This window comes from Salmo salar, chromosome 09 (genome assembly GCF_965601325.2).
Source record: "Salmo salar chromosome 09, fSalSal1, whole genome shotgun sequence".
Taxonomy (NCBI): Eukaryota; Metazoa; Chordata; class Actinopteri; order Salmoniformes; family Salmonidae; genus Salmo; species Salmo salar.
Genome location: NC_138299.1, coordinates 62,878,748 through 62,897,934, shown reverse-complemented (window position 1 = coordinate 62,897,934; position 19,187 = coordinate 62,878,748). Strand labels below are relative to the sequence as shown.

The following is a 19,187-nucleotide window of genomic DNA, read 5'->3' as shown; positions in this document are numbered from 1 at the left end:
TGTCTTCTGTTGGCCCTACCCTCTGTATACATCCCACTTTTCATGTGTCTAGGATTAAACCTATGTCTCACAGCCCTTTGTCTCCTGTTTCTCCCGGTTCTGACCATTCTGCCTGCCCTGACCCCGAGCCTGCCTGCCGTCCTGTACCTGCCTGACTCTGACCTGATCACGAACATCTGCCTGCCCTCGACATGCCCTTTGCCTGCCCCGTGTTTGTAATAAATCTGGGACCTGTACTATCCGCCTCCCGTGTCTGCATCTGGGTCATATCCTGAGTCGTGATAGGTTAGGCACCACAAAAAGGTTTACATCATCAAGAGCAGGGCATGCCAGGGCTAATGTTTGGATAGTTTTATTTACACCATCCCAGCAGCGCAAAATAAGGAAGTATATTTTATTCTAAATATAACTTTGTCCTGTGCTTCTCCGAGCATGCATTTCATATAGCCTAGGCCTATAGGCTATGGATCATTTGTTTGAGACAACACTAAATAGAGGCACACTTGATATTGCATGCCCAGCATAGAATCAGGGAAGAGGGGCAGCACATACACTACCGTTCAAAAGTTTGGGGGTCACTTAGAAATGTCCTTTTTTAATATATATATTTTTTTTTAAGTAAAGCAAAAGGAAATTGTCCATTAAAATCACAGTGAAGAGGTGCCTTCCAGGCAGGGTTGGAAAAAAAAGCCATATCTCAGACTGGCCAATAAAAAGATGGGCAAAAGAACAGACACTGGACAGAGGAACCCTGCCTAGAAGGCCAGCGTCCCGGAGTCGCCTCTTCACTGTTGACGTTGAGACTGGTGTTTTGCGGGTACTATTTAATGAAGCTGCCAGTTGAGGACTTTTGAGGCGTCTGTTTCTCAAACTAGACACTCTAATGTACTTGTCCTCTTGCTCAGTTGTGCACCGGGGCCTACCACTCTTTCTAGTCTGGTTAGAGCCAGTTTGCACTGTTCTGTGAAGGGAGTAGTACACAGCGTTGTATGAAATCTTCAGTTTCTTGGCAATTTCTTGCATGGAATAGCCTCCATTTCTCAAAACAAGAATAGACTGATGAGTTTCAGAAGAAAGTTCTTTGTTTGTGGCCATTTTGAGCCTTGTAATCAAACCCGCTGATGCTCCAGATACTCAACTAGTCTAAAGAAGGACAGTTTTATTGCTTCTTTAATCAGTACAACAGTTTTCAGCTCTGCTAACATAATTGCAAAAGGGTTTTCTAATGATCAATTAGCCTTTTAAAATGCTAAATGTGTATTAGCTAACACAACGTGCCATTGGAACACAGGCGTGATGGTTGCTGATAATGGCCCTCTGTACGCCTATGTAGATATTCCATTAAATATCAACTGTTTCAGCTACAATAGTCATTTACAACATGAACAATGTCTACACTGTATTTCTGATTAATTTGTTATTTTAATGGACAAAAAATTTGCTTCTTTCAAAAACAAGGACATTTCTAAGTGACCCCAGACTTTTGAATGGTAGTGTACATCGGCATAATACATTTTACATCGGTTCATAGAATACCTTTTTTCTCTCAATATGTAATTTAAAGACCTACAATGTATTGCATTGGGGGCTATGGAGTGGGTTGAGTAGAAGGTGTTGCTGGGTATTTAGATTGGAGTCCCCCATGAAATAACACCATATATAGATTTTATAGACTCTGGTGAGTAATCCCAACCCATCTTTTACTTCGGCACCAAGAATAGTTTTCTATCTGTAAACCAATATGTATTTCATATACAGTGTATTGCATTGGGAGCATTTATTTGACCTTGGAACATGTTTTTAAACCCACATTTAATGCACATTTCACTTAAATATGAACAAATATTTATCATTGTTGATGATTAGAAAATTATTTTTCATATATCATAGATAAATACAGATTAAGGACACTTTTTTACTATTACGCGGGGGACTTTTATTTTATTGTTCCGAAATCCCGTGACGCGGAAGTACTTTTTTTTTTTTTGTATTGGTGACGAGACGATGCGCTCGAGTTGCACTTGGAAGGTAGCTGAAGTCGTAAGCTGTTGTCGCTTCCTGAACAAGTCTTTTGGCTACCAAGTTATCATGTTTCGCTGTGCGTTTTTGATTTTGTTCCTGGCTCTTGGAAATGGTATGTTTACAGAATTGAGCGAAATACTGCTTTGTGTCATTTTTTTGGTAATGTTGTAAGTCATAAGAGGAAACTTTCGGTGCTCCGTCACTTCGGGTTAGGCCTGTCTTCAGCCATATTGCTTGAGCTAACGTTAGCTAGCTACGTTATTTCTTTGCTGCGCCAGTAGCTAGCTCGGCTAGTTAGCTAGTTTTCTATCAAACATTAACTGTAGTTAAGTTTAACTCAACAAATAAATGAAAAGGTAACACTTACTCATGTGAATTTCACTACCGGCAATCAAAGACTCAATCTAAGACATTAAGTTTATGGCACTGTTGACCTGTCATGCTAACGTTAGTTGTGGGTTTAATATCGGTTTTGTCTTAGTTGACAGGTCATGTTACAGAAAGGACTTCTGGGTGGACAGGGAAAATAACACCTGCCTCTTAAACACCAAGTAATGTTTGGCATTGTCTTTCATTTGGCTTAGTTAGCAGTATCGTCCTTATGTGTCGTTAGCAAACATGTCAACGACAACATCGACCAGCTTCATTCGCCCTGTTCATTTGGAACATGTTTAACTTTCGATGACTGAAATAGGTTCACAACTCGTAGTTTGCTAGGTAGCTACTAGTCACACATTTGCTTAGGTATCAATATGTAATATACCAGCTAGATAACGTTAGCGTTACTATACTGTTGTAAATCCAGTTCAATCCAAAATCTTAGCTAAATTTACATTAAGCATTCTCACTTCAGTAACGTTAGCTGTATCTTATTTATGATATATGCCCTTGCGCGTTGATCAGGAAGTTGTCTCGTGACCAAGTATCTGCTGATTGACCTTTTGTTATGTAATTGTAAAACAGCTGCAGTAACATTTTAAACCTGCACAGTTACCTAAGTGATTGCTATAGCAGTTGCTGTCTATAAACCAATCCCCTTGTTATGATTGATAGAAGGAATTTGCACATTGAGCCAATGCATATCTTTTTTTTTTTTATAGCCTGTATAGGTTTTGGCCTCCTGCCATGGTGTTGCCAGGACTCACTTGATATTCAAGTCAGAATCCTAATAGGTTTTTTTCCCCTTGCAATTTTTTCCATTTTAATTTGAATGTTTTCAGTTGAGAAATGGCCCCAGTCCTCTGTTGCATGCTAAGGCCTCTGATATCAAGTCACTCAGGGTGACAGGCCACAGGGTCACTCGTGATAACCTACCAGGGCCGGTTTCACAAAAGTATCTTAAGGCATAGTTCATTGTTAGAACCTTTTGTAGGAGCATCGTTAAATCTCAGCTGTTTCCCAAAATAATCCGTACTAAAGTTACATTTGGAAACGCTTGTTATTAACTGACTGCTTCAGACCACTAGAACAGCTTAGTGCATAGTTAGAGCTTTTTTGTCCTTCCATGTCACATTATTCATAGATTATCTCTGCTAAACATAGAAGCAAAATATTTATCGCTCTGACTGACTGCTGATAACTTCAGAACGAAATTGACTGCAAATACAAAGTTGCCAAAGTCTTTACAATTGTTACAATCAAGTAAAGGATGGAAATATACTTCAAATAAAAACTGAGATGACTGCATTAAACTGACTTGCCTAGTTAAAGGTTTAATAAATGTAAAAAAAAAAAAAAAAAAGTCCACATGGGCCTTATATATATTTTTTCAATCAATTGAGTTCTATTTTGCCAATAGGCTACTGTCTAACTATTTTGCCTCAATGCATTTCATGATGGTGTAACATGTGTGCAGTGATCTGCCCAATCTATAATTTAGTGCATTATTGTTGGGAAGCCTAAGCATAATAAGCCCCTTCAATATTTGCAGCCATAGGGGCTAATATTGTTCTAGGAGCTGATCTGTCATCAGTTTTGTGGGGTAACTCTAATGTTAAACTAAGATTAACACTTCAAACATTCTCTCTGTGTGGTAGGAACGATGCCTCTTTAAAACAACTGTAAACCTAAGTTCCGTCGCTATCGGGAAACCGGGCCCATTTAGTTCCATGTGAGATTGATCAGATGATGAACACTTTAACAACAATGAAGGTTTGGAAATTGTTAGCCTATGGTGTGTTCCCCACTCGGAGTTTTACAAGAATTTGAATCCATTGGGTATTTATAAAACGCAAGTAGAAAATAACTAAAACTCATGTTAGGCTACCTATGCTGGTAAGATGTGTGTTTACTGTGAATTTATTGAAATGGTGTTTGTTTTCAGGAGTCCCCCAACATTCTGCCTCATAACAAATCAAGAAAATGGATGTTGATTTCTATTTCAGAACTCCATCTATCACATGGGACTGAAGTGTCAGTCAACAACACGGAGAACAAATTATGCCTCTATGCTAATTTGATGGTCAACTTTTCAGTCACATATGAAGTTGGTGTAAATAAGGTGTGTATTTACTCTTTAAATGTTTTTCTGCATGTTAATATACCTAGGCCTATAAATAACTCTTGAAATGATTTGTCACTCTGCTTAATAAGTTTTGAGTTGAGCGTCTACTTTGACAAATATAGTTCTTAATATAATCACGGAGGGAACAAGAGGGAGTAACTGCGAGGAAAAGTCTTCTGTCTGTTCAGTGGTTTATCCTGTAATTGTCATGGCTTGTCTTGTTCCACCAGGGTTTGTCAAAGTTATTGTCCCAAGCAATAAAAAAGACTAATTAGGTGAAAATGCCCTCGGAGCCAGTGTTTGGAGGATATATTGGTATGTGTTGTTAGGCTCTTAGCAATGTATTAAAATAATGATTGGCATATTTTCATTAAATGTTATTTTGATGAATTTATTAATACTATTTCATCCACCCACAAGATATAGTCCCTGCACAAATCTAGGATTGCTACCCAAGCCGGCTGGTCGTTCGGTTGCTAGAGACGTGACCGAGACGTGACCCAGTCGTTCAGTCTTTTTGTTCTGTGTCTATGGGCCCGACCCAGTCGTTCATTCTAAATGTTCCATTGTCATACTGGCTGGCAACATTCTTATCGCTTGCTTGCTAGCTAGCCAACTATAGCGAACTTAGTCATTTCAAAAAGCAGCCAGAATAACAGCAAAGTAGCTGTATTTGCATTTGTTTAAGCTGTTTTCTATTGACATTTATTTGGATACATCCATAACACTGAGCTAATGAGGAGTGGTTTTGCCTGGCATGGAAAATTTGCTCACTCGTCAAGACACAGTTGTTCATAGGAGCTAGCCAACACAGCTATTACAATCACTTTCAACTGAAGCTGGCAAGACTGCAAACTAGCTGCATTTCATTTTATCCATTTTCGGTTGACATTTCTTGTTATATATCCATAAAAATGATGCCAGCTGATTCATAATTTCAACCGGCTGTGAAACGCTGCCTGTCTGTCTCGTCCCGACTCCCACGTTCATTACTATGAGACAGGTGGAGATTGTTTCAATATTCAAATTCAATGTTGCAAATGTCAGAGACGGACAGTAAGGTTTATACAAATCTCTGTTGAAAACTGTTACCGTAATTTCCGGACTATAAGCCACAACTTTTTCCCCACGCTTTGAACTTCGAGGTTTAAACAATGACGCGGATAATATATGGATTTTTCCCGCTTTCAAATTTTTTTCCCAAAAAAACACATTCTGTGACGTGCTCAGTTTTTTGGCGGCATGAAGCTTTCATTAGACCAATGAAATTGCCGAACGGGTTAAGGTCAAACAACTTTTTTGTTTACTGTTTAGATTAAATCGAGCGCTCTCAAACTTTCCATCATTCTGATTACGGTAGTCCTTTTGTCACCCTGATTCCTGGGGGTACAACAAAGTATTTGCAGCCACTCGACATCAGTATAAATCGTGCATTTAAGGTGGCACTCTGTGTTCAGCGGGAGGCTTGGATTGACAAGTGGGAAGAAATCCTTCACTAAAACGGGCCGCATGCGAAGAGCAACTTATGGTCAAGTCTGCCAGTGGGTCCTGACGGCGTGGAGCATTGTCAAAAAATCCACTATCATCAACGGGTTTCAAAAGGCTGGACTGCTGCATGTTGAAGATGGCTCAGCGGGGGATTTGCCTCCGGATGAAAGTGACGAGAGCGACAATGAAAACGATCGGATATCGGCTGAAGCAATTCTGAGGCTATTCAACTCTGACACCGAAGGAGATGGTTTCAGTGCACAGGAGGAGGAAGATGGTGACCAATGACTTTCTTGGTAGCCTACTGTTTACTGCTCATTTTTGTTTTTTTGTTACACGCCGTGTTTCGTTAAAGTCTATTTATTTTTGTTACAACCGTGTTTCGTTAAAGCCTGTGTAAAGTTCATTTGTTTCAATGTACCGGTAGGCACCTGCGGCTTATAGACATGTGCGGCTTATTTATGTTCAAAATAATACTTTTTTTTTAAATTCAGTGGGTGCGGCTTATATTCAGGTGCGCTTAATAGTCCGGAAATTACGGTAGTTTAGAAGAAATGTTAGATTATGTCTATGCTTTTTATAGTAGAGACCAAGTTTATAAATTGCTTGGCTGGCTGATGAGACATTGGATTGCGCAGTCAGATGGAACAGAGTAAATAGACATTTTACCTTCATAGATTTAGCCAGTGGTAACTTGTGGAATAGACACCGGCAGGAAGGCGGTTTTAACCAATCAGGATTAGACCCACCCGTTGTCCCAGAACATTAAATATTTCGTTTTCCCCCCCCTGCTAATCCATCATTAAAATGGACACACTTATGTTATGTCAACTGTACTATTTTGTCATGATGCAACCATGCGAAATGGCACTGTTCCTGAGGAAGTACTTGGCGGGAAATGATAAAAGGGAATCCATATTTTAATGACTGTCCAATATATTCGTCTCCTTTCAGAATGAAACTGTTATTTTTGTACTGCCTGAAAATGTGACAACCGAAGGGAGCACCTGCGATAACACAACATCGACATTGAAACTTAGTTTTGGACACGGGCACAGTTGGACAGTGGAATTCACTAAAAAGAACAAAACCTACCAAGTAGATACCATTGTCTTCTCCTACAATCTCAATGACTCAAGCGTCTTCCCCAACTCTACATCAAAAGGTAACAAACGAGTGACTACACAGCCATGTCATGATACTGTTAATTCACGATATACCAATTTGGTACTGTAGTTGATATGACACATGCTGATATTTGACAATCCTTCTTGGTTTTAGAAACCAAGTTTGTGACGGTGAAGTCAATTATCACCAACGTGAGTGTGGACACCTACTACTCCTGCAAGAGTGAAAATGTCCTGACAGTAGAGTCTGTCATTCAGACACTGTATGATGTTGCTCTACAGGCGTTTGTGATTAACGGCAGCAAAAGTGACACCGGTAGGTAGTACGAGCATCAGGCCATTGTAAGATCAACTGTGCCACAATAATACAGTGCATTCGGAAAATATTCAGTCCCCTCAACTTTTTCCACATTTAGTTAATTCTAAAGTAGATAAAATAACAGGTTTTTGGAAATGTATTAAATATAAAAACATATACCTTATTTACCTAAGTATTCAGACCCTTTGCTATGAGACTCGAAATTGAGCTCAGGTGCATCCTGTTTCCATTGATCATCCTTGATGTTTCTACAACTTGATTGGAGTCGACCTGTGGTAAATTCAATTGATTGGACATGATTTGGAAAGACACACACCTGTCTATATACGGTCCCACAGTTGGCAGTGCATGTCAGAGCAAAAACTAAGCCATGAGGTCGAAGGAATTGGCCGTAGAGCTCAGAGACAGGATTTTGTCGATGCACAGATCTGGGGAAGGGTACAAAAAATTGTCTGCCGCATTGAAGGTCCCCAAGAACGCAGTGGCCTCCATCATTCTTAAATGAAAGAAGATTGGCTCCACCAAGACTTCCTAGTCTAGGCAGCCAGCTCTAACAGCAATCGGGGGAGAAGGGCATTGGTCAGGGAGATGATCAAGAACCTGATGGTCACTGACAGAGCTCCTGAGTTCTTCTGTGGAGATGGTTGTCCTTCTTGAAGGTTCTCCCATCTCTGCAGCACTCCACCAATCAGGCCTTTATGGTAGAGTGGCCAGACGGAAGCCACTCCTCAATATAAGGCACATGACAGCCTGCTTTGAGTTTGCCAAGATGCACCTAAAGGACTCTCAGAACATGAGAAACAAGATTATCTGGTCTGATAAAACGAAGATTGAACTCTTTGGCCTGAATGCCAAGCGTCACGTCTGGAGGAAATCTGGTTTGATGGCTTCGGGACAAGTTTCTGAAAGTCCTTGATTGGCCCAGCCTGAAAATAGCTGTGCAGCGGCACTCCCCATCCAACCGGACAGAGCTTGAGAGGATCTATCAGAGAACAGTGGGATAAACTCCCCAAATACATGTGTGCCAAGCTTGTAGTGTCATACCCAAGAAGACTCGAGGCTGTAATTGCTGCCAAAGGTGCTTCAACAAAGTACTGAGTAAGGGTCTGAATACTTCTGTAAATGTGTTATTTGCAAAATTGTCTAAAAAAAAAACAACAGTTTTTGATTTTTCATTTTTGAATAAGGCTGTAACGTAACAAAATGTGGGAAAAGTCAAGGGGTCTGAGTACTTTCCGATTGCACTGTATGTCAAACTATTTTACTGTGTTTTCTCCAGGGTTGAGGTCAATTCCAATTAAAAAGGGTCAATTCAGGAAGTGGTCAATTCAGGAAGTGAACTGAAATTCAGTTTACTTCCTGTAATGGAAATGATCCCAACCCTGTTGGTTCTCTGAACTTAATAGGTTCTCTGTTTTCCCTATACAAGACACCGTATGCTCCGCTGACATGACCTCCACCACTGTGGCGCCCACCACGACCGTTACCAGCACAGCTGCCCCCACTTCTACCCCTACACTGCCCACGCCCACTACTGGAAAGTACAGCATCGCACCCGACGTCAACAGCACAGCCTGCCTGATGGCCACCTTCGGCCTACAGATTGGTTACAAGCAAGGAGACGTATGTATACAAGTAGGATAGCGATTGTAAAGTAGGCCCTTTTGATGTTTTCTTATTTTAGCATGCAATAGTCTGTTCAATGGAGAAGTTTCAGATATGTTTGTCAGAGAACATGATTTTGTTGTCTATGAAGATAGGTCTTTGTTGCTAGTATGTTAGTGTTGTTTACCGATCTGTGTTTTCCCCTTTATTAGAAAGAGGAGACCATCAACCTGGTGCCCAATATAACTGAAGTGGGCGGAGCCTGTGGGGCCAACAGCAGCGATCTCATATTGACATCGGATACAATCACCATCATGTTCACGTTCAGCAACGTAAGGCGACGAAGCCAGACACGTAAAAAAATCTGAAACCAAGGCCGGTATTATCCTGGTCGTCTGCATTGTGGCTCAGTTGGTAGAGCATGGTGTTTGTAACGCCAGGGTTGTGGGTTCTATTCCCACGGGGGGCCAGTACAAAAAAAAAAATGCATGAAATGAATGCATTCACTAATATAAGTCGCTCTGGATAAGAGCGTCTGCTAAATGACTTAAATTTAAATGTAGCATGTAGACAGTTGGACAAATACAGAATAAGGTCTGTTTCAGTCAAGCTGATAAGTGTTTCCTTGCACATTACAGGATGGCAAGAAGTTCCACCTGCACGCTCTGAAGGTCACAGTGAAACCAGCCACTGGTAAGCAGCAATGCACTACAAACCCCTTCAGAAACAAAGTCCCTAATTGGATGTTAGGATAGGATCAACTTTATTCTCCCAATGGTGCCATTTTTCTTGGAAACAGTGCGGCTTTAAAATAAATAAACAGTATACATTACACACTCGACCTGCACAGTACATGCAATGCATATTAGAGCTTTGCTCACTCTGTGTTTATGTCCAGGGGATCCCGTCATTGCAGTCAATAACAACATGTCCATTTGGGCGGCGGCGGTAGGCAGCTCCTACATGTGCAACAAGGAGCAGACCTTAAACGTCACCGACACGCTCACTCTCTACACGTTCGAGCTTCGTGTCCAGCCCTTCGAAGTCAACAAAGGCGAATTCGCTACAGGTAGGTGACTTTCTGAGATGGTGAATTTGCATCATTACCCTTATGTTAGTGGTATGCTACAGCTTACTAGGGTTACTAGAGCCAAATGCAGCTAACATGCTTGAAACTGAGACATAGACTGTAATAACCATTATGGGCTTCAGTAGAATATGTCCAGTTTGGTGAAACGGTAAGTATTTGAGGTCATGCTTCTGACCTTTTTAAAACTGATTAACAACCAAATGATCATGAGAAGATATGTTCCAAGTTGTGCTCATTGATTCTCTCTCTCGTCTGCAGCCCATGAATGTTCACTGGATGACACCAGCATCTTAATCCCAATCATTGTTGGTGCCGCCCTGGCCGGCTTGATTCTCATTGTAGTGATTGCTTACGTGATTGGTCGTAGGAAGACCTATGTGGGATATCAGACCCTCTAAAAAGCAATCTGTGATAATTAATCAAGAACACAGGTTGATCCTTGTGTGGGGTGGCGGTCCCAAAGCCTGGTCCTGGCTCTCAGTGCAGTCTTTCAATTGACGACTGACTTGTACAACTGGAATAGTCAGACTATCATCTCCTTACTTCAGCCACTCTTAAGAGCTGCTCTTAGACTTGAGCTTAGTCTAGCTTTGCTTAGGTGTAGACTTGAGCTTAGTCTCGCTTTGCTTAGTTGTAGACTTGAGCTTAGAATAGCTTTGCTTAGGCTCAGTCATGAGTAGCTTTATTCAGGTAAATCTGAAGACTCAAAATGCTCTCCAGGACCAGGTTCGACTGTTATTTGTTTGTGATTTCTGTTTTGTTTGATTTGCTTAATCTTTTTTTTTCTTCTCCGTTGTAAAGGAGCAAGTGCAGGATTATTTGCCCTCTGTTTTAGCCAGTGCAATTTGTTGAATCCTTTGGAACCAGTAAAGGCCATATTTATTGAAAATTCTCAGTGATTGCATCTGACATTCCTTGTATTACTTGCTGGAGGATTCTCATTCAGGATAGGGACGCTTTTTATGAAGTAGCACATTTCATAGAAACACCAGTTTAAAGTGCTTGTGCTACAGTTTGCACATTTTCACGAGGACCTGTGACAATTGGGGGCTGTGCCCTTTTCACTATGAATCATGCACTTGCTCCCTCCCTCCGGCATTCCTTTTTTTGTTTTCTTTATGTTCTTATTGAATTTTTGTGTACATTTTAGTTCAACCTTTCTTTTGTGGTTTTATTCATCCTCACAATTCATCGTAGCAGCGTAACACTTTGACAGACTTGAACATTGCACATTTGCCTCGCGGCTCAATGAGACATCATTGAGTAGCTTTGTTGATTTGGCTCAGGAACTCTTACTAACTAACCAGGATAAAGGTCTGCTGCTTTGCGCTCCTCGTTCTTACAGCTCATTACTGATCATCCCCTAGTCAGTCAGTAGTTTGAACTTGGAAATGTGACTTTTTGACAAATGTGTGGCCGCAACTCGGGTAAAAAGAAAAGGTGCTATTACTGGCATATAGTTCCGTCTCTAAGTTGATTTGACAAAACAAGGCATCTGTCGTTTATATTCACGCACAGCAGTACTTGACATATGGTTGCCACCAATGTCAGTCTGTCTTTGACTTTGACTGACTGGCTCACATTGTGTAGTGTGAAATCTACCAAGTGTTTAATTAACTTTGAAAAGTCCATGCCAAGTTTGAGGATGTAAAAAACAAACCTGAAAAGAAAGGTAAAACACAACCCCTCCTGTCATTAAATGTTGGCATTAGGTTTAAAAAAGGGATAGCTCTGGTTATTTGCTGTCATTCAAACCTATTCTTCGCAGATGGTTATTTTTTTTTTTTTATTTTTTTTTTTTACATTTAAATGCACTAAATTGTTCTTTAAGTTTGACATAAATTCAAAATGTGTGCTGCAATGTTACCTGTTTATATTATAGCCGTTGCTGCGGTGTTGCTCTTGCTGCCAGTTAGTAAGGGGGCACTTGTGAACAGGGCTGGGGTCTATTCCATTTCAATTAAGCCAATTAAGAAATTCTAATTCCAATTTGCCTCGCAGCTTTTTCATGAGGAAAATTGGAATTATAATTTCAGTTTACTTCCTGAATTGACTTATTATGAAATGGATTTGACTCTAACCCTGCCCAGTTGACCGCTTGTAAGTTTCACCAATCGATAGAGTAGGAGAAAGGATTATTGTCCACAGGATATGCAGTACATGTGTATATTGTTGTACTGTTAGAAGGACAGGTGAAAATGGTTAGTTGCTGTGTATTATCGCTTTGTCGTAGTGAGGTGGTCTGCATGAGACATGGAGAAATTTGATTGCTGCCTTTAATTTCTGTTGATCAATCAGTCAACCCCAAAACATTTAAGGTGCTGTATATGTGAATGATTAGCTTTTTTTTCCTTTTCAAATATATTCTTATTGATTATTGCTTTACATTCCAGTGTGTTGTCTTGGAAAATTGACTGCTTTTGTACAAATTCTGTTTGTTACTTTGGTTTTAAAATTGTATTTTTTTTCTTGGCCGTGTATACAATCAATTCTAAAATACAATTTTGAAAACATTTACTATACCCAATTTTCATTCACTTGATATGATCAACTGTTATGATTGACCATTTTGTGCTTTGCTCAACGAAGCAGCTCCATTTTGAGATTAAATCAGGTTTGATTACATTTACATTAATGAATAGGATTATTTGGCTCTTTTTTTTTTTCCTAGTTTATGAATTCATAAAGCAGCATGTTAACTTCTATGGGCTAGGTGGGACGCTAGTGCAGGACACAGCCAGTGAAATATCAGGGCGGAAAATTCAAAAACAACGTCATAATTCAATTTCTCAAACATACAACTATTTTACACCATTTTAAAGATACACTTCTCCTTGATGTAACCACATTGTCCGATTTCAAAAAGGCTTTACAGCGAAAGCAAAACATTAGCTGATGTTAGGAGAGTACATAGACAAAAATAATCACACAGACATTTTTCAAGCAAGGACATGTGTCAATAAAACCCAAAACACAGCTAAATGAAGCACTAACCTTTGACGATCTTCATCAGATGACACTCCTAGGACATTGTTACACAATACATGTATGTTTTGTTTGATAAAGTTCATATTTATATCCAAAAACAGCATTTTACATTGGCGCGTGATGTTCAGAAAATGTATTCCCACCAAAACGTCCGGTGAATGTGCACATAAATTTACAAAAATACTCAAACGTTGACAAAATATATAACAATTATTTAAAGAATTATAGATAGACTACCCCTGGATGCAACCGCTGTGTCAGATTTTAAAATAGCTTTTACGGAGAAAGCACATTTTTCAATATTCTGAGTACATAGCTCAGCCATCACGTGGAGCTATTCAGACACCCGCCAAAGTTCGGGGCAACCTAAACTCAGAATTAGTATTATAAATATTCTCTTTGCTGATCTTCGTCAGAATGTACTCCCAGGATTGCTACTTCCACAAGAAATGTTTTTGTTCCAAATAATCCATATTTATGTCCAAATACCTCCGTTTTGTTCGTGCGTACAGATCACTTATCCAAAGGAATAACTCGCGAGCGCGGAACCAAAGTCAAAATGTTCCATTACTGTACTTAGAAGCATGTCAAACGCTGTTTAAAATTAATCTTTATGGTATTTTTAATGTAAAATTGCGATAATATTCCAACCGGACAATAGCGTATTCATTCAAGGAGAAAAAGAAGGAACAACGTGACCGCGCATATCCAATCCCTTTGTTGCCAGGCAGTCCACTCAGAAACTGAGCTCCTATTAGCTGCCCAGTGACAGGAGAATGCTCAAACCACTTTCTGAAGGCTTTAGACAGCCAATGGAAGCCTTAGGAAGTGCAACGTAACCCCACGGATACTGTAGTTTTGAAAGGGACTAGAAAGAACTACAATTCTCAGATCCTCCACTTCCTGGTTGACTTTTTCTTAGGTTTTTGCCTGCCATATGAGTTCTGTTATACTCACAGACACCATTCAAACAGTTTTAGAAACTTCAGTATTTTCTATCCAAATCTACTAATAATATGCATATTCTAGTTTCTGGGCCAGAGTAGTAACCTGTTTAAATTGGGTATGTTTTTCATCCGGCCGTGAAAATACTGCCCCCTAGCCCAGACAGGTTAATAAACGGGAAATCACAGGACAGACCATTCTTCAAATTAAGATGCATTGAACACCTTCCTAATATTTTTACCTTAACAGCCTCAATTCGTCGGGGCATGGACTGACTCAACAAGGTGTCGAAAGCGTTCCACAGGGATGCTGGCCCATGTTGACTCCAATGCTTCCCACAGTTGGTCAAGTTGGCTGGATGTCCTTTGGGTGGTGGACCGTTCTTGATACACACGGGAAACTGTTGTGTCTTAACCCAGCGGTGTTGCAGTTCTTGACACAATCCGGTGCGCCTGGCACCTACTACCATACCCTGTTCAAAGGCACTTAAATATTTTGTCATTCCCATTCACCCTCTGAATGGCACACATACACAATCGATGTCTCAAGGCTTAAATACTTATTTAACCTGTCTCCTTTCATCTACACTGATTGGTTGAAGTGGATTTAACAAGTGACATCAATAAGGATCATACTTTTAATCTGGATTCACCTGGTCAGTCTGTCATGGAAAAGCAAGATGTTCATAATGTTTTTTAAACTGTACATTATCTTTTCTTCTGTGTGGTGCTGAACAATGTTAATTTTTGAATTCCTTTTCAATAGGCTTTTAGCTGTAATAAATGGGAATGGAAATTGTGCATAAACTGGCGTGGACCATTTTAATATTTTACAATGAAATTGGTCCCCCGGACATTTTAGTAAATCCCTCCTTTGTTTCCCAACTATTCTTGACTGAGAAGCATCTCTGTATGATTGACCATGCATTCACCATTTTGATGTTTTACCTTTCTTCCACCCTGCAACCCCCCCCCCCCCCCCCCCCCCCCCCCTTCATGCCCACCTTCTTTACTGTCACCCAGCGGAGGATTGCCAAGATGATACGACAGAGAGCTGGCTTGTTCCTATAGCGGTCGGGGTTGCCTTGACTTTACTGGTCCTCATTGTGTTGGTCGCCTATTTCATTGGAAGAAAGCGAAACCAGGGCACTGGCTATGAGCACTTCTAAATGATCCTCACTATGCTGAGGCTTTAACTTCGGTCATCGGGATAATTATTGATTTAATTTGACTAATATACTGTGCAGAGTTAACTTAATGGTGGAATTCTCCGGATGGAAAGCTCTTTCTCATGAAACAATGACTTGGAGAAGAGGCTGTGTTAGCTTTTCTCCGTTAACATTTGGCATGTAACAGCTGTGTGTAATTAGAATTGATTGATTTTGATTGACACATCTTATATTCCTCATATCACATGGTTGACTATAGACGGCTGATGACCAAATGTTTTCCTAATTGCAATCACTGCCCATGCTCTGATGGACCCCGATGAATATGTCTTGGTTCTGAACTTGCTGCTTTTTAAAAATTCTAATTTCTTCCAAATCCTGTTCTCTCCTCTTGTCTTTTCTGCTGACTAATCACTAGCATGCTATCATTGCTAACCCTTCTTCTCTGTCTCTTCTCTGTGGCAGCCGTGGAGTGCTTCATGGACTCTGATTTGAGCTTTCTGGTGCCCATTGCTGTGGGCGTGGCCCTCAGCTTCCTAATCATCCTTGTGCTTATCTCTTACCTGATTGGCCGGAGGAAGAGTCGCACTGGCTACCAGTCTGTGTAATCCAACCAATCACAGCTGCTTTTGCCTCTACCCATTCCCTCACATCCTCCAAGCCCCCACAACATTTTCCCTGTTGCCTCCCCATCCCCAAAGCTTCTATGGCATCCAAATGTTTCTTTCCATTTCCCATGGGTCTTTCCTTGATGTTACCCCCAGCAAATTTCCTTTTCAGACTCCTACCCTAATTCTCACCCTACCCAACAGTACTTTTGAAAGTTGACTGTCCTTTTTCATATGACTGAAATCATCAAGCAACAAAACCTGTCAAAAAGATCAGTGGTATTACACCAAGTGTGTTTGGATGTAAATTGCATGGAGTATCATGGCTCCTCCTTAATAACAGGGCATCAGTTGTTTATTCCCAGAAGTTCATATGAATGTGGCTGTTTTCTCTCACTGTTCTGTTTATCCTGTATTATATTTGTGTACATTTTAATTGCTCTCTTGTATAGAATGAATGTTCATTTTTGATGAATAGAGATGTCAAATTATACTGAACATTGAAAGCGCATTAAAATTTAGAGCCAATGTTGTTATATCTAAGTATCCATTGGTAAATCTTTGCAGAATTAGAAATGCCATTATTTTTGTGAATTCCCTCATTAAATGAGCAGATTCTTAATTGTGATTGTACCCCCTGCACTTATCTTCTCCTAGTCGTAGTACAATAAAAGGGTTTTGACTAGAATGGATACAGCTTTTGTCAGATTTGACTTTTCATGGCAGGTTAGGAGAACTTACACAGCAGGTTAGGAGAATTAGGTTAAGGTTAGGAAATTTAGATACATTTGACAGGGCGTGTTCTTTTCTAGCCATGACTCAATGAAAGGGACACTAACTTTACAAAGACACATAGCTACTAACCAGCATTTGGAGCAGTTGCGTAAATGTGATTTTGATGTTTGTATTTTCACTAATGTTAAGTCCCCTCAGGGAAAGGAGGATGGCGGCATAGTCTTGGGTCTGGTATCAGAAATAGCCCAGTTAAGAAATCTACTACAAGAACTGGGTCATGTTCAGTAGGGAGAATGTTTTGAAACTTCATGAACCGTGAGGTACTGCCTCAACAATAAAAAAATAAAAAATTCTGTTGCTAACCTTTTTGCTACCGCGTATCCTTCTGAACACGACCCAGACCTCATAATATGAAGTATAAGAATTAATGTTTTTGACAAATTATTTTATGACCAAAGCTTGGACAGGAAGGAGACTCCTTTCTGAACCTCCCCATCTCAGAGCGGGTAAATTAACAGCCACATTTTTTTGTAAAACAGTCAAATTAATTCAGTGTGTTTGACCAAGGATGATATTTCCTTACTGTTCTTGTATCATGCTCATTATTCGGTGTGAACTTATGTTTTGTACCAATACTTATGATTATAAAGATCCTGGTTAATTTTGCCTCTAAGATGTGGTTTTGTGCCTTTTTGTTGCACTACTATTCCCCTCATAACCAAGTCTGTCTATCTGATGAAGAATGTGAAATGATGTAAGCTCGTTGAACTAAAGTTGAGGGAAACATTTAAATAAAGTTGCTTTCCTGTTTTGTAGCAATTTGCTGACTCTTTCATTAACCACCGTTGGTGTTCTCATTTCCTTTTATTGCGCTTGTTAAACTACAAGGACATCACTCGTGACTGGCATTCTCTCTGTGTGTGTGTGTGTGTTTGTACAGTTGTAAAACTAGCCCTGGCAGTGTTAGGCAAAAAAAACCTGCAATGTTCAGGCCCAAAGATGAGACTTTGGTTAGGATCATGACTGTATAATCTCGAATAGCCATACATGGCTGCATGAATGTTACCTCTTCAATGACTCCCTGTGCATTCAGAAAGTATTCAGACCCCTTGACTTTTTCTGTATTTTGTTACATTACAGCCTTATTCTAAAATGGATTAAATAAAAATGTCAATCTACACACAATACCCCATAATGACAAAAGAAAAACAGGTTATTAGAATGTTTTGCAAATGTATTACAAATAAACTGAAATACCTTATTTAACTATTCAGCCCCTTTGCTATGAGACTTGAAATTGAGCTCTGATGCATGCTGTTCATCCATTGATCATTCTTGAGATTGGAGTCCACCTGTGGTAAATTCAATTGATTGGACATGATGTGGAAAGGCACACACCCGTCTATATAAGGTCCCACAGTTGACAGTGCATGTCAGCAAACATCAAGCCATCAGGTCGAAGGAATTGTCTGCAGAGCTCCGAGACAGAATTGTATCAAGGCACAGATCTGGGGAACGATACCAAAAAATGGGAGAACCTTCAAGAAGGACTACCATCTCTGCAGCACTCCACCAATCAGGCCTTTATGGTAGAGTGGACAGATGGAAGCCGCCACTCGGTAAAAGGCACTTCCTGCTTGGAGTTTGCCAAAGGCACCTAAAGGACTCCGACCATGAGAAACAACATTCTCTGGTCTGATGAAACCAAGATTGAACTCTTTGTCCTGAATGCCAAGCGTCACGTCTGGAGGAAACCTGGCACCATCCCTACGGTGAAGCATGGTGGTGGCAGCATCATGTTGTGGGGATGTTTTTCAGTGGCAGGGACTGGGAGACTAAGCAGGATCGAGGGGAAGATGAACGGAGCAAAGTACAGAGATCCTTGATGAAAACCTCCAGAGCTCTCAGGACCTCAGACTAGAGTGAAGGTTCACCTTCCAACAGGACAACGACCATAAGCACACAGCCAAGACAACGCAGGAGTGGTTTTGGGACAAGTTTCTGAATGTCCTTGAGTGGCCCAGCCAGAGCCCGGACTTGAACCCGATCGAACATCTCTGGAGAGACCTGAAAATAGCTGTGCAGCGACATTCCCCATCCAACCTGACCGAGCTTGAGAGGATCTGCAGAGAACAATGGCAGAAACTCCCAAAATACAGGTGTGCCAACCTTGTAGCGTCATACCCAAGAAGATTCAAGGCTGTAATCACTGTCAAAGGTGCATCAACAAAGTACTGAGTAAAGGGTCCGAAAACTTATGTAAATGTGATATTTCAATTTTTGTAATTCTGTTTTTGCTTTGTTGTAATGGGGTATTGTAGGTAGATTGAGGGGGAAAGAATAATTTAATTTTAGAAAATGGCTGCAATGTAACAAAAATTCAGGGGTCTGAATACTTCCCGAATGCACTGTGTGGGCGATTTTACAAAGTTTAAAAATATATATTTTCTTTTATATTTTTTACATAATGTTTTTGTGGATTTCACTATTTTCCATTGAGAAGCCAATGGTCCCACACCCTGACTTTTGATATTCTATGTATTTCAACAAGAAAAGTGTTTGACATATTTATGTGCACACAAAAAATAT

At 40.3% G+C, this 19,187-nt stretch overlaps 1 protein-coding gene across 3 annotated transcripts; it reads left to right on the top strand.

Annotated features, from left to right (window-relative positions):
* Nucleotides 1-1,960: 1,960 nt before the first annotated feature.
* Nucleotides 1,961-17,413, top strand: lamp2 (lysosomal-associated membrane protein 2). Of its 3 annotated transcripts, none has more exons than XM_014211751.2 (9): nt 1,961-2,134; nt 4,407-4,522; nt 6,968-7,178; nt 7,295-7,456; nt 8,889-9,082; nt 9,277-9,396; nt 9,703-9,757; nt 9,963-10,133; nt 15,721-17,413. In XM_014211751.2, the coding sequence occupies exons 1-9, from the start codon at nt 2,005-2,007 to the stop codon at nt 15,861-15,863; spliced, it is 1,302 nt and encodes a 433-aa protein (XP_014067226.1). In that variant the 5' UTR covers nt 1,961-2,004; the 3' UTR covers nt 15,864-17,413.
* The last annotated feature ends 1,774 nt before the right edge of the window (nt 17,414-19,187 follow it).

Bases quoted from the DNA above. Each gene is read 5' to 3' on its own strand.
- lamp2 (XM_014211750.3), top strand. From the start codon at position 2,005: ATGCGCTCGAGTTGCACTTGGAAGGTAGCTGAAGTCGTAAGCTGTTGT. The intron at 4,523-6,967 runs GTGTGTATTTAC...GTCTCCTTTCAG, and splicing joins ATGAAGTTGGTGTAAATAAG to AATGAAACTGTTATTTTTGT. The intron at 7,457-8,888 runs GTAGGTAGTACG...TCCCTATACAAG, and splicing joins CGGCAGCAAAAGTGACACCG to ACACCGTATGCTCCGCTGAC.